Here is a 15870-nt window from a genome sequence, read left to right as displayed (position 1 = left end):
GTCTAAAAAAGCAATATCTAAATGTAACCAGCTATCATACTGAATCAAATTAAGGGTGCATGCAGATATACACAGTTAAGCCAAACTTTCTGTCTACACAGCGGAAATGGTAGCATTAGTTTTTTAGCTCTGCCGTGGGTGGAATGCAAGAAATCTGGAAAAGTATTTTTATGTTGTGATTCGAGCTCTTAGTAAAATAGAGTCATCACACAGCAGCCAGGATATTTTCAAATGAAGCTTTGCACATAGTCGTGTTTCAGTACATCAGGGAGTGCAGGGAAATGAAAGTGCAGATGAAGCCAAAAATGTTATAAATGAAAACAATGAAACGTGGATAATTACCAATGTACGCTAAAAGAGAGCAAATGAGGAGGAGTCTCCGACCCAGAGAAATAAAGCGTATGGAGGTATTGCATCTACTGCAAGAGGAAACACTGCATAGCAGTGGAGCACTTTTTATTTTAACGCAGGACACAGGGTCAGTGAATAAAATCTAGATTGGGTCTTTGATGGCTCTACCTACACTCGGTTCAGTAGGTGGCAGTAAAACATCTTTCGGTTAGACGTCAGCTGCCTCAAGATGAAGACAAAGCAGCGACTGAGCTCACAGTCACTGATCTGACTATTTTTATTTTTTTTATGTTAAGTTGACAGAATTAAGTGTTCTAAATATTTTTTAGTGAACGCTCAGTACTTTTAGTGTAGTCTATTATCCAACAAATTAGCTAATTAACATCTTAGCAATGTAATAGCATAAAGTAGTTACTTGATAAAAACATGTAATGAATGGATGTAGTGTATACATGTACTGTATACAGCAGGGTTTGTGCTGTATGGTTTGTGTTTTTTATTATTTAAAAAAAATTATACTTTTATTCAGTTTTATTTACCAATACTATGTAAATCGCATTGAGTGTCTAGAAAAGCGCCATACAAAGGTAACTATAACTAACTTATTAATCGGTACAGGTTTCTGTTTTCAGCTGAACAGAAAACTCACTAAAGATTTCCATTTACAACACAACAGTCCTAATAGATTTTTTTTGTCAACCTGTGCACAGAGAATATATTATACATATGAATATATAAATGTGTGCGTGTGTGTGCATGCTTGTGTGTACCTGACTGAGGAGCCCCAGGTCTTTAAGGAATCGGCCGAGGGTCTCATACAGGTTGGCTAGTCTGCTCATGCTTTCTTCATTCTCACAGTTCCGCTCAAACTCCTTCAGAGCATCACAATATTCAGCTGCCATGGACACTTTATCCTTCCCAACGAACTGCCAGTATGCCAGCAGCTCCGAGAAATGACCCCTGATAACATAACATGAAAACATGGACAGTGAAATTAGGTTAATGATTATGTTAGCTTTTAAAATATCTTTGGTGGTCAAGCAACACGGAACAGGTTGAACTACTGGCATAGAGAGCATAAATACTTTTACACTAAGCTTTCTATACTTGTACACAACACTATTAGCTGCTGTACTGAAAACCCTTCCATTATCTAATAGACGAGGAATCTAACGGCCGAATACTTGTGAACAATTGGCACTATTAGCTGCTGTACTGAAAACCCTTCCATTATCTAATAGACGAGGAATCTAACGGCCAAATACTTGTGAGACAATATGAAGTGTGTCGAGTTGGAATCCCTGAGCAGAGACCTGTCACTTATCATCATCAAACTGTTGTCTTAACAAGTTAACCCCAGCATTTTCATCCAACCTCCAGATTTCACTGACCGTCATCTGATGTTAACAAGTCTCATGATGTCTTTACCATTATTTGTGAACTGCTCTACAGCAGGTTCTCATCAGTCCCCATGATTACGAAAACGTAATCGTCTATTTTTGTGGTTGTGCCATGGTCATGAAAATACAAGCCTGGGTGTTATGTCGTCCTGAAATGTTGTGCGGTACAGCGGTTAATTGATATATCTTGAATTAAATTGATTCACTAATCGATGGACAGAATTACAGAAAGGAGGAAAAGCATGAAAAAAAGGACGGCTGGTGAAATGATGGGGAGAACAAACGTGAATATGAATAAGGAAGGATGGCTAATGACTAAGATTGATGGAGAATTGGGGGATAATAATCAATCAGTGACAGAATGCTAGATATGCTGATGGACAGACTATGGGACAGTTTAATGGACAGACCGATAGACAGACTAATGATAGATAGAATAATGGACATATTGATGGATGACAGCTGGAGGAAGGAAAGTGGCACCTCTTGTAGAGATTCTGGGAGACAAACAGGTTGAGCAGACAGAGCTGTAGTTCACTCTTGTCCCCCTGCTGCTGCAGCAACCATGGCAACTCATCAGCAACACGCCACGTCACTGTGTTCTCACTGCACACACGCGCACACGCACACACACTTACTTAGCATAAATGATTAATAATAGGCAAAAGATACATGACCCGTTTTCACACATCTGTGCGTGTGTGTGTGTGTGTGTGTGTGTGTGTGTGTGCATACAAGATACAGACCTAAGCTTCTGGTTGAAATATTGAATAAGTTTCGCTCTGTACAACGAGCAACATCTCCCTCCATTGAGGAACTCCTGCATTACAGCCTCACACGCCTGGATGTGGTACACAGAAAAATAAAACACACACACACACACACACACACACACACACACACACACACACACACACAAACACAAACAAACAGACAGACAGACAGACAAACACACAGACAGACACACTCACACAAACACACAGATACACAAAGACAGACAGATAAACACACAATCAATAAGCCTGATACACAAACAAAAAGAATTTTGCAAAGCCAAACATTTAGCAAACATTTTGACACGTCCACTTGAAACACAGAACACTTTAAAATGTTGCACACACACACACACACACACACACACACACACACACACACACACACACACACACACAAGCCCTGAGCCTATTAATATTTGCTGCAGAAAATAAGATGTGAAACTGATTGTGTGGAAAGTGGAAGTAGATTTAAATGACCAACACCCACGGCACAGTCAGGACACATAGTACATTTTATATATAACACACAGAGATGTGCAAAGTGAGAGAGATCCAGCACCACTACCTTCAGGACAATTATTATTATTATTATTATTATTATTATAATTATTATTATTATTATTATAATTATTATTATTATTAACACACACACACGCACACACACAACCTGTGGGTGGTGGAATTGGACAAGGCCGCAGCTGAAGGTGATGATGAGGAGTTTTTGCAGACTGTAGAGCAGAGAGGAGAGCGCGGGGAAACGCAGCTCTGGAAAAATATCCAAGAGTTCAGATTCACTAACGCCATTATGACTGGCACAGAGCAGGCCCAATAACTGCAGAAGAAAAGAACACAGACCTTATTAGGCCTGACAAATCAAAATAACAAAGAGAGCAAAAGTGTTTAAAATATATATCTTAAGACAAACATTATGTCCAAGTAGCCCTTTATGTAGTGACATTACTAATATAAATGCATTTAATTTACAGTACGGAATCCTTTTTGCATGTTTTTTTGCATGTTTAACCGCTAACATTACTCAGGCATGTGCTTAGAACAAAAATGTTGATTACTACATTTACATTTATAGCATTTGACAGACGCCGTTATCCAGAGCGACTCACATTTATCTCATTTATACAACTGAGTGGTTGAGGGTTAAGGGCCCCAGGGCCCAGCCATGGAACCTTACGGTGCTGGGATTTCAACTCACAACCATCACGATCAATAGGCCAACAACTTAACCACTGAGCTACCACTTCCCTATTAATTGTAAATCTTAAATCTTTTTAAGGAATTGAATAGCATTTTTATGAATAAGGTTTGGTGCTGCTGAATTTCATCCAAAAAAAATTGTTCTTTAGAGTTTTTTTTATTATTCATAATCGTGGTGTAAACTCACTTCTCTCATGACATGCCTTTCTCTGTCTGTGTTAAGTGAATCCAGTACCACCTTCAGGCTGAGTCTGTACAAAGCCACGGTGTCCTGACATAACACACTCTGATGTAGCATTCTGTCCAATGTCCAGGATGATCTAGTGCTGAGAGACAGGACTCAGTGAAGAACGTGTGCTTTTTCTGGATCATTTTAAGTAACATGCAGCATATCAGTCAAGCATTAACATTTCAAACACACGTAATAATCCCATTTATACAGTATGCTTTTAAATAGCACGTTTCTCACATTCAAAATGACTTTATAGAGTCATGTGAAAAAAATAAGTACACCCCAGGGAAATTGTTGGCTTTTTGACATATTTGGACAAGCAAACATTTGATAATCTTTGAAACAGTGCCTATTAATAAAGGTTATATTATGATGTGATATTGTTCTGTAGAAAAAGTAAGCACACCCTTGGCCTCAGAAGCTAGTATTGTCCCTTTAACACAAATTACTTCTTGTAGGCATTTTGCATAATTGAGGCTTTGTCTAGGCCATTTCAAACCTTCCATTTCACCTTTTTGAGCCATTTCTTGGTGGATTTGCTTGCATGCTTAGGATCATTATCCTGTTGAAAGGTCCACTTTTGGTTCAACCTCGACTTCTGGCCTAACATCATCTTAAAGCACATTTGAATATGAATTTATAGTTGAATCAGTGAATGCAAGCTGTCCAGTTCCTGAGGCAGCGAACCGTAACATTTCCACCACCGTGCTTCACAGTTGGTATGAGATGCTTCTCCTGAAACGCTGTCCTTTGTGTGCTCCAAACATGTCTGCTGTTACTGTGGCCAAACAAATCTATCTTTGATTCCTCTGTCCAGAGCACGTTATTCCAAAAGGCCTGGTCTTTGACTATATGCTCATTGGCAAAATGTAGTCTTGCTTTAATGTTCTTTTTAGACAGCAAAGGCTTTTTCCTGGCAAAAAATTTGATCAGGTCAAACTTGTGCAATCTCTTTCTGATTGTAGAAGCATGCACTTTGACACCAACAGTTGCAAGACTTACTAGCAGATCCCGTGATGAAAGTTTGGGAGTTCTTGGAGACTTCTTTTTGCATCAGACAGTCTGCTCTTGAGCTGAATTTGCTGGGACAGCCAGTCCTGGACTAATCAGCAGTCGTTTGAAATCTGCACCATTTTTAGATGATTTTCCTTACAGCGGAATGATGTGTTTCAAATAATTTGGAGATTTTTTAAATCCCCTTTTTAAATCCCTTGCCAGACTCGTAGGCATCCACAACCTTTTTTCTGAAGGCCGTACAGAGCTCTTTAGATCTTGGCATGATGTCAGTACAGTCAACACGTGAAAAAGAAACGCACACAAGAAGACTCGTACGGAGTAGAAGAAGCCACACTACAGGACTGTACCTCAAATCTTCTGACACTGCCAAAATTTAATCGATTGAAAAATTCTCTCGTAACGGCCATTGTCGGGGAACATGTCAACCTAGCAATCAAAGACTACAGGTTTTGGCCTAGGATTACAGGAATCTTTTAGGATTCTCAAAATTTGTCTCAGATGACCAAATCGTGGGCAAAATCGTACAGTGTGAACCCGGTTTAAGACAGGATCCACCTGCACTCCCGAAGCAGGTTCTAATCACTGGCACCCAATCTTGAACATGAAGTAGAGTGTATCAACTTCATTAATAGGCACTGTTTCAAAGATGGCCAAATGTTTGCTTGTCCAAATATGTAAAATAAATAAATAAATAAATAAATAAATAAATAAATAAATAAATAAATAAATAAGGCAAAAGATTTCCATGGGGCACACTTAGTTTTTCACGACTGTATATTGAACTTGGTTTGTCACTCACTGAGTAAGGAGTCTGGCCAGCAGTGAGACGTACAGCGCATTGCATGTAGAAGCAGAACGGCAGTGTCTTTCTAATTTCTTCTCCTGTGAGAGAACAGTGAATGAAATCTCAGCATTCACAATGATGTTCATGAGACATGACAAAACACTGAACTATAATTAAATGTTTATACATTTAAATGTTTATACATCCATACTGTACATCTAATACAGTACACACACACACACACACACACACACACACACACACACACACACCTGTTCTTTTGTGGGCTTTATGTCAATGTTCACACACTCTGTGTTGAGGATATTTTTCACTTCTCGTGGATTGAGAGGGTCCAGGTGTAAAGTGGGCCACAGCCTGAAGAGGTACAGAAAACTGTTTTGTAAGCCTTTCCTCATATGTGAGAAAAACATTTCTGTAAGATTCCTGTTTCTCTTTGGGAACATGGCTTGTATTTGGTGTGCGCATACAATTAAGCTAATGAACCGAACATAAGCTGCACACAAATCACAGCACAGCAAATAAAGGATTTCTCAAATACCTAAGGACATGAATTACTTTGTATGTTAAACAGGGATTATTTCTCTAAAGATGTAATTTCATGCCAGCTGCTGCTGTGAAGCTGCTGCTCAGATTTAGTGGTGAAAGCAAAGTAAACCGTGGCCACATGGCAAATTAACATACACACGCCGTGTAAATGTGGATGCAGGGGATGAGGTATCTGCTAGTAATTTGGAAATAGGTGAAGTTCTCAAAAAAACCTTGCTTTTTGGGTGCAGAATTGAAAATTGTAATGGTAAAAAATCTACTGCTGTTGCTTCTTTCGATCAATAGCTCATTCTCCATCATCGGAAACAACAATTCCATGCTCTGACATGTTTATATTTACGCTGACAGTAAAAATACTTCCCTTCCATTTAAGATACATGCAGTCAGGTCCATAAAAATGTGGGCATTGACAAAATTATGTTAGCTGTCTACCACAGTATAGTGAAGTTTAAATGAAATAACAACAGTGCAGACTTTCAGCTTGAATTTGAGGCAATTTACATCCAAATCGGGTGAAGGGTGTAGGAATTACAGCACTTTATACAGCACCCCCCTCCCCCCAAACACAAACACACACATTTTTAAGGGACCAAAAGTAACTGGACAATTGCTGTTAACTCGCAATATGGAGTACAAAGTGCTGTTACTGCCAGTGAAGCAAACCATCATTAAGCCAAAAAATCAAAACAAACCCAACAGAGAGATAACAAAAACATTAGGTGTGTACATTCTTAAAAAGTAAGAACCCACCGGTGAGCTCAGGATCACCAAAAGAACAGAAAGACCACGGAAAACAACTGTGGAGGATGACAGAAGAATTGGCCAGAAAGTTAGCCAGATCAAGAACACCCTCTAGGAGGTAGGAATATCTGTGTGAAGATCAACTGTCAAGCGTAGTCTTAACCAGAGTACATACAGAGGTTTTATCACAAGATGTACCCATTGGTAAGCCTCAAAAACAGGAAGAGAATTATTTCGAGTTTGCCTCTGAAAATAAAAGCCTGTAGAGTTACATTACAACATCTATGGACAGATGAGACACAGATCAACTTGAGGTGAAGAGGGCAGGAACTGCTCATGATCCGTAGTATACCACTTCATCTTATGGTGTGGACATGTATGACTGCTAATGGAACTGGTTCCCTTGTATGTATTGATGATGTGACTGCTGGCAAAAGCAACACTATGAAGATTCAACCAAATGCTTCAAAACTCACTGGACAGCGCTTCACAGTGCACATGGACAATGACTCGAAGCATACTCTGAAAGCAACCAAAGACTTTTTAAGGAAAAGAAATGGAATGTTCTGCAATGGCCAAGTCAATCACCTGACCTAAATCCAACTGAGCATGCATTTCATATGCTGAAAGTCCTAAAGTCCTGGCAGAGGATCACCAGGAATAAACCAAGCATCTGTTGATGTCTAGTACAATGTTTCTCAATTGGTGGGCCCTGTATGATTGAGTCATGAACTGCTGGGAAGAATAAAAAAACACTGCTAAATGCAAATGATAAAACATAACAAAACGGAAAACATGGTAAAATATTGCAATAGTTTTAAAAAAGCTAAATAAATTAATAAAACATCACTCCCCATAACTGTTGTTATAACCAGTAAAAAATACGGTCATGTCATGTTGTGCATCTAATCAAAACGTAAACAACAGCACACAAAATTAAGACCCAGATTACATAAAATATACCTTTGCTGCACAGAAGACAAGAATGGATTGTGCAGACCACAGTGTGTTTCATGTGGTGAGTTACAGCTTGTGGAAAACATGAAACCACTGAAATTCACGCAAGCGATAAACACAAGCCTGATCAGTCTTTCAAAAGAAAGCAACGGGATATGGACACATCTAAAAATAAAATTTCTCAGAAACTTTCAACTTCTACAAACGAGTTCATTGCATTGTGAAATGCAAAAAGGCTGAATCAATTATAGAAGATCTTGTTTTACCCACTGCAATCAACATGACTTCTCGGCTCAAATCTTCCGCAAATCACCAGAAAAAAATCCTGACCTACAAAGACACCATACTGAGAATACAAGACACATCTGAGGACATAAAGCAGCAGACGGTAACACGCATTAAGGCAAATGACTATTATCCAACTATTATCCAAATAGATTTATCAACAGATGTATCCAATCATGCCATCCTAATATTAGACAGCTAAAATAACAACTTTATTTTTTAAATATGTCTAAATATTTATGGCCCTGACTGCATTTCCCCCTCATCATAGCCTCTCCCCTTATATGAGCACACACCTCTTATTTCTGCTTAAGTGCTTCATCATCAATGACTAAAAAAACCATAACACTTCAAAAACACTTCATTAAGCTTCCCGGGGCTTGAACCCCCGACCTTCTGATCAGTAACCCAGAGCCTTAACTGCTAAGCCACCACTGCCCTATAGTATAATTTTAGTCCTCTCAGGAACAGTGGGGCTCTAAAAACACTGTCTGAACAATTTAAGTCTAATGTCACTGGATATGGTGTACCAAGAACTACTACTGATAGTATATAAACCATTTTCGTTAGTATTATTCCTAGATGGTTTAATGGTAGGTTTATTGGGTTAAATATACTCATCAACCCTTGAGTGTGCATACCTCCAAGCCTGTGGGCATGACTCGACATTGACAGACACCAGAACTCTGACGTTAGCAGGAAGTGGATCAATCAGCCACTTCATATGTCGCTCTGCATTCTTGGAAACAAAACAAGGAAGAGCAAGTTAGCAAGATCTTGCTAACTTAACAAATATATGAGCAAGATCACCGTTATGAAAAAAACAACACAACACACAAATATGAAACATTACAGCAATTATTCAGCCTGCTTGAAATCAGGAACCCATGAACCTCACAAAATGCTGAGTTTCCACCCTTGAAATACTTTTCCTGATCTTTACTGCAGCTGCCTTGTTTGTTTGTGGGTCTTTCTGCCTTCAGTTTTGTCTTCAGTAAGTGAATAGCATGCTCAATTGGGTTGAGGTCATCGGTCATTTAAGAACATTTCATTTCTTTGCCTTAAGAAGGCTTTGGGTTGCTTTCACGGTACGTTATGGGTCATTATCCATCTGTACTGTGAAGTGCCGTCCTATCAGTTTTGCAGCATTTAACTGAATCTGAGCAGAAAGTAAAGCTCTATACACTTCCTGCTACTTCTCACAGCAGGCACATCAGCAATAAACACCAGTGACCCAGTTCCATAGGCAGCCATACATGCACATGCCATAACACTTCCTCCACCGTGTTTGACAGATAATGTGGCATGCTCTGGATCATGAGCCCTCCCTTTCCTTCTCCATACTCCTCTCTTCCCATCATTCTGGTACACGTTAGTCTTGTATCAGAACTGGTCAGGCTTTTTAAAAAATATTTTTTTTGCAAGTCTAATCTGGCCTTTCTGTTCTTGAGAGTTATCAGTGGTTTGCATCTTGAGGTAAACAACCTGTATTTGCATTCATGAAGGGGTCGCTTGATTGTAGACTTTGAGAATAATACGCATACCTCCTCCAGAGTGTTCTTGACTTGGCTATATGTTGTGAAAGGGTTTTTCTTCGACAAGGAAGCAATTCATTCATCCACTTTAGTAGTCTTCCGTGATCTTCTTTTGGTGTTTTTAAGAATATGCCAAATTGTTGATTTGGCCACTCCTAAAGTTTCTGCTGTCTATCTGATAGGTCAGCTACTAAATGCAAATTGGAATCAACTCCAGACCTTTCACCTCCTTAATTTGTCATGAAATACCGAGGAAACAGGCCACACTTGGCCATGAAACTACTCATCAGTCAACTATCCAATTACTTTTGAGCCAGTGAAAATGGAGTAAAAAAATGGACTGTAAAAAATGACAATGTTTTTGTTAAACTCCTTGAATTAACACTGAAAGTCTACACTTAAATCACATATTGTTTGCTTCATTTCAAATCCACTGTGGTGGTGTACAGAGGCATAAATACAAAACTTATGTCACTGTCCAAATACTTATGGCTCTGACTGCATACACACACAGTGTGTGTGTGTGTTTTGGTGTTAGCAATAAAAATAAAAAAAAATAAATTAACTGGATCTTTACACGTACTTGGATTTGGTCAATGGAGTCAATGACAATAATGATGTTCCCATGATGGCGTGAGGACAGTCTCTCCAACCAGCGAGGAAATTCCTCCAGGATCTTATAGGGGTCGATGGACAAGCCTGAAAGTGACCAGAAATGCTGCAAAAGCTGTAAAAAAGACAAATAAAGAGAACCCTTCACATTGATTTAGATCTTGATATTTTCAGCAGCATAGCAAGTAAGCCTGAACTAAATAAACCTAAGGTACTGTATCTGCATGTATAATCATTTTCATAGTGAACTGGAGTTACATATAACATCATCTTGGATTTATTTTTTCTATATAATATATATAGTATATGATAATTTTTGTTTTAAATTTGTTATTTTGCTATATTTAAAAAAAATATATATTTCTTTATATTTTATTTTTGGTGACACAATGAGATAACATAACAGGAATTGCATAATGTGTTTTCTATTCATTCATTATTGATAAATTGCCATGCAACTACGGCATTATGAAATGTCATCTCAAGAATGGAGAGCTTTCACAACTACAGTGATACATGTGTGTATTCATGTGCATGTGAAAGACCTTCACAGTGAGGCGTTTGATGATGAGGACAGGCTCTGCACTGGTGGATAGAGCAGGACCCACAAAGTGATAGAGAATCAGTGTGGTGGGGGAGTGCTTCTGCTGTAGCTCTATCCTGAAACACATTTATAGCGTTTAATAATTGGTAATGGAATAATTGTCATTGTACAACCTAGCCAACATACTGTACATTTTATACCATTTACAATTACAACAATTCAAGAACAAAACATTTTTCTACAAAACATTCAATGAAAACAAGCAATCAAATAACTATTCAAGCATAAATAAACTCTTTTTTTTGCTCTTACATCAAGATAAGTACAGTCTGTTGGAACTGGATACATATAAACTAACTTTAGAGCTGTTGCTTTAATTTGCAGTAGTAAATACCATTTAGCAAGAAGGAGAGATTTGCCCGAGCCTGGTCCTCCTGACACTAGTAAAGGAGGAGTTGGGGGAGGAGCAGCAACCATATCATTCAGACCATCAATGTACTAGATAGATAGATAGGTAGATAGATAGATAGAGAGAGAGAAAAAGAGAGTGAGAGAGAGAGAGAGAAAGAGAGAGAGAAAGATGAAAGACAGACACGTTTTATTCCACACTCTCTTGGGTTCTCCAAGACCCAGATAGAATTGTGGTGCCAGTGAAAAACTGCAGTTTATGTGATTCGATATTGTTCGTTTTGTAGTTACAGTGTTGAATTCTCAAACATTGGCCAGGTGTTGACTAATTTTCTAACAGCAGCTCTTATAGTAGTTCTGTCTGTAATTTAAAATGATATGTTTATATTAAAGCACATCTTGAAATACATTATTATAGTTACAGCCCCTTCACAGGGATTATCTACATACTTTAAGACTAACAATTAACGGATAAAAATGTGTTGTTATTTAACAAAGAATAATGTATAATAGATGATATTGTGTATTTTTTTTCTGTGAGGAGACATTTATTCATTATTTACTGGATAACTTAATACTATAGATGTAAAGCTATAAATGCTAATTAAATAAAAAATGACTCTGATGCTCATTCTGAAGATCCCTTCAACACACTCAGTATTGTTTGACTTAAGGCGTACAGTTGTGGAGGAGTAATGGCTCATAATTGCACTGGTGTCAGCCAAAAGAGGATGACTTTTGAGGCTGGTTCCTCGCAAGGTTTTTTCTCATGTCGTCTCTGGGAGGTCAAACCTAAGGTTTGCCCATTTGGGATCTAAATCTGTGTTTCTGCAAAGCTGCTTTATGACAATATCCATTGATAAACGTGCTATATATAAATCAAATTTAATTGGTTTAAAAATATTTTACTTTAATGGAATGAGTGTTAGGTGTCAGCACGTTGTAAGTTTTACACCACAGGAGAGTCTTCAGAACAGAGACAAATTTGAAATAATCACATTGCTATTAGAAGTGGAAGTTACAAAAATCACCCACACCAAACAATAAACAAGCCAGACCATAATGCTTGCTTAAATGTTAAAATTAGTCCACAAAAATAACATTGAAGTTCCAGGTAATTATCAATTTACATTCCTAATGACATTCCTACTGACCAAGTTGGTACTCATACAGACATTTATGCTTTGACTTATCAATAAATATTTGATACTTGCACATCTTCTACTAACTTGCATATTAGTAGTACTTTTCACTTTAATGTAGCATCTACATTGAAATCTAAAAGCTGGGCACGCAGTCATTATGTGTGTTATTATTAATTCATTCTATTGCTAATATAACTTATTGTCTTTTCAGTTATATTCAAGAAGGTTAAATATTTGGATTACAACCCCAATTCCAAAAAAGTTGGAACAGTATGAAAAATGCACACACAAAAAAGAACAAAAAGAGTCATTTGAATATTCAATTCACCCTGTACTATATTGAAAACACATTATTTGATGTTTTACTTTGTATATTTAATTAATGGTTGAAAATATACATTCATTTTAAATCTGATGACTGCAACACACTCCAAAAAAGTTTACAGTCGACTGTTTACCACTGAGTAACATGAAAGTTACAAAAAAAACATTAAACCTGAAAGCAGCGTTTAAAGGGACCAAGCACCAAAGGCGCAGTGAGCGCAGTGCAGAGCTTGAACACGAAGAGGAGAAATAGAATGTACATGAATGAATAAAAGACTCAGGTTCAGAAGCACAGTTGAGAATAAGATTGAACAGGAAATTAACAGAACAGAGGCATTTATTTGCATGCCAAGAGGTTGAAAGTTTACTGCAATGCTGAGCCACAAAAGAAAGGAATCGAAAGACAAAACATTGCACAAACTTTTAAGAACTTGCACCACACAAGAATCGAACCCAGGACCTTTACAATTAATGCTTGTTGTTTATCAAAGTGTGCCACACATATAATAACACCAAAGAAAACCTAATTTTGGACAATCTTTTCACAAGTTATGTGTTTTTACTAAAAACCTTGTATCTTTAGAATACTAGGTGGCACTATGTTCTCAGGTACCTAGAGCGCATGCCATGAATGATCCCTACAAAATGTTGTGCCAATGTGTCAAATATTTTAAAATATATTACAATATATCACAAATATCAAAAATGGCGGACAGGCAGGTTGTTCGAAAATTGACATCCACGGATTCTGCATGACCCAATGAATCCGTAGACATCAAGATCATACATTTCTGTTAAAGTATTCAAAAGTTATAAGCAAAAATACTGATTTTTCAAATCTAATGACCTGTAGGTGGCACTGTTCTCAAATTTGGCATGGACCCTCGGATCATGCTGCTGATGAAGTGCACCAAGTTGCTTCATGATTGATCAAAGTCTGGCCGAGATATAGCCTCTGATCCTATTTTGGGTCAAAATAGTCAAATTTGTGACATCATAACTTTTGAACAGATATGAATATTAAAAATCTGTTCAGTAATTTTTGTGCGGCTCTATCCCCGATAGTGAAAAAAACTGAATACTGTACATTTCAAAATGGTGACTACTGTAATGGGTGGAGTCTTTATGTAAGATATGGGTTGTGATCAACATGCGGAGAGTAATGTTATTAACTAAATTAATTTTCTTTAGGGCAAAATGTTCAACAATTATAACCCTTAGAAAAGTGAATTTTTAAACTATTGGTGGCGCTATAGCGTTAGTCATTGAGAGCCCATGATCGATCTAGATTCTATTCATGGTCATATCTATGAGTGTGCCAAATTTCATAATTTTCCTATTAACAGTTTTTAGGGCTGCCATAGACTCCCACTGGGGAAGAAGAAGAAGAAAACTAATGGATACAATAGGTGCCAATGCACCTTTGGTGCTTGGCCCCCCCAAAAAATTCCAGGAAGTCAGGCATCAGAAGTAGAGAGGTGGTGTTGGGAAAAGAGAAAGGATTTTAACTGTGATTTAAACAAGGAAATGGAGGATTTATTCTGGAGAGTTTGGGGGAGTGAGTTTCATACCTTAGGGGCAGCTCCGCTGAATGAGCGGCCACCAGCAGTGGAGAGATGGAACTTAGGGACACAGAGAAGTCCTAGGTTTAATGAGTGAAGGAAGCGTGTTGGTGTGTAAATGTGCAGTAAGTCACAAAGGTATTGGGGTTCTAGACCATTTAAGGCTTTGAAGGTGAGCAGCCGAAGTTTAAATTTAATGTGACAGGAGACCAGTGCAACCAGCCAAAGTGGGAGTAATGTTCGATGCATTTTGTATGGGTAATAACGCGTGCTGCAGAGTTCTGAATGTATTGTAAATTTGGAAATCAACTTAGATGGGAAGCCAAAAAACAGACAATTGCAGTAATCAAGTCATGATGTTATGAATGCATTAATCAGTGACTCAGCATCCTTCCTGCTAAAAATTGTATGCAGTCTCACAATTTGTCTGAGGTGAAAAAAATTTTTATGTGCGCTTCAAAAGTCAATGCAATACCACTATTTTTTTTTTTCAGAGGGTTTTGTAAGGAAGCCATCAATATGCAGGCTTTTTTTCAATATTTTGTCTGCAAGCTTGTGAGCCAAAAATCATCATTTCAGTTTTTTGAGTATTGAATTTGAGAAAAGTTAATGTTTAGCAACTGTTTTATTACATGAATGCAGGCTGTTAGTGTACTGGTTGAGATGGATATGTCAGACCAGGTGGTTGCATAGATCTGTGCGTCATCAGCATAGCAGTGGTATTGGAGATTGTGACGACGAACGACGTGACCGAGAGGAAGCATATACATTATAAAAAGGAGCGGGCCAAGAACGGAGCCCTGGGGAACATCTTGGATGAGGAGGCCAGTGGGGGATTTGAAGTCTTTACTAGAAACAAAATATTTATGATCTATAAGATATAATAGAAACCAAGCTTGAGCATCTCCAGTGATGCCTATGTCTGTGAGACAGGAAACTGTCTTGTGTTTTGTGGCAGATAGTGTCGAATGCAGCACTCAGGTCAAGCAGTATTAGAATACGGAGACTCACAGAGTCAACAGAGAGGACGCGATCATGTACGACCCGCACAAGAGCCGTTTCAGTGCTATGAAACTTTGGAAAGCTGGACTGAAAAGGATAAAAAAGGTCATTTGCCACTAAATGAGACTGTAACTGGAAGGTTACCACTTTTTCCAGTAACATTGATACAAAAGGCAGGTTTGAAATTGGACGGTAGTTTAATCGGACAGATGGGTCAAAATTGTGTTTCGTGAGAACTGGGGTTACAGCAGCAATTTTAAGGTTATCCAGGACAGTAGCTGAGGTGAAGGAAGCATTTATCAGATGTGTGATAGGAGCAGATACCGCAGACAGACATCTTTTAAGTAGGGATGTTGGAGCAGGGTCTAGTTGGCAGGATGAATTGTGTGATTTTTGTATTAGATTACTGATGTAAG

General features: G+C 38.1%; 1 protein-coding gene across 2 annotated transcripts in view; it reads right to left on the bottom strand.

Moving 5' to 3' along the window:
- Nucleotides 1-15870, bottom strand: part of nphp3 (nephronophthisis 3) — a 38577-nt gene that overhangs the window by 8146 nt on the left and 14561 nt on the right. For both annotated transcript variants that reach the window (XM_017467215.3, XM_017467223.3), the window contains exons 11-21: nt 11408-11511; nt 11015-11129; nt 10441-10584; nt 8964-9061; nt 6045-6147; nt 5788-5870; nt 3927-4065; nt 3195-3359; nt 2498-2592; nt 2235-2357; nt 1122-1311 (exon numbers count right to left, since the gene is read on the bottom strand). In XM_017467215.3, the coding sequence (XP_017322704.1) occupies nt 1122-1311; nt 2235-2357; nt 2498-2592; nt 3195-3359; nt 3927-4065; nt 5788-5870; nt 6045-6147; nt 8964-9061; nt 10441-10584; nt 11015-11129; nt 11408-11511 (1359 nt within the window). The remainder of the gene's footprint in view (nt 1-1121; nt 1312-2234; nt 2358-2497; nt 2593-3194; nt 3360-3926; nt 4066-5787; nt 5871-6044; nt 6148-8963; nt 9062-10440; nt 10585-11014; nt 11130-11407; nt 11512-15870) is intronic.

Source organism: Ictalurus punctatus, chromosome 1 (genome assembly GCF_001660625.3).
Source record: "Ictalurus punctatus breed USDA103 chromosome 1, Coco_2.0, whole genome shotgun sequence".
NCBI classification, from domain to species: Eukaryota; Metazoa; Chordata; class Actinopteri; order Siluriformes; family Ictaluridae; genus Ictalurus; species Ictalurus punctatus.
Note: the sequence above shows the minus strand (reverse complement) of the source record. Positions and strands in the feature narration are given on the sequence as shown.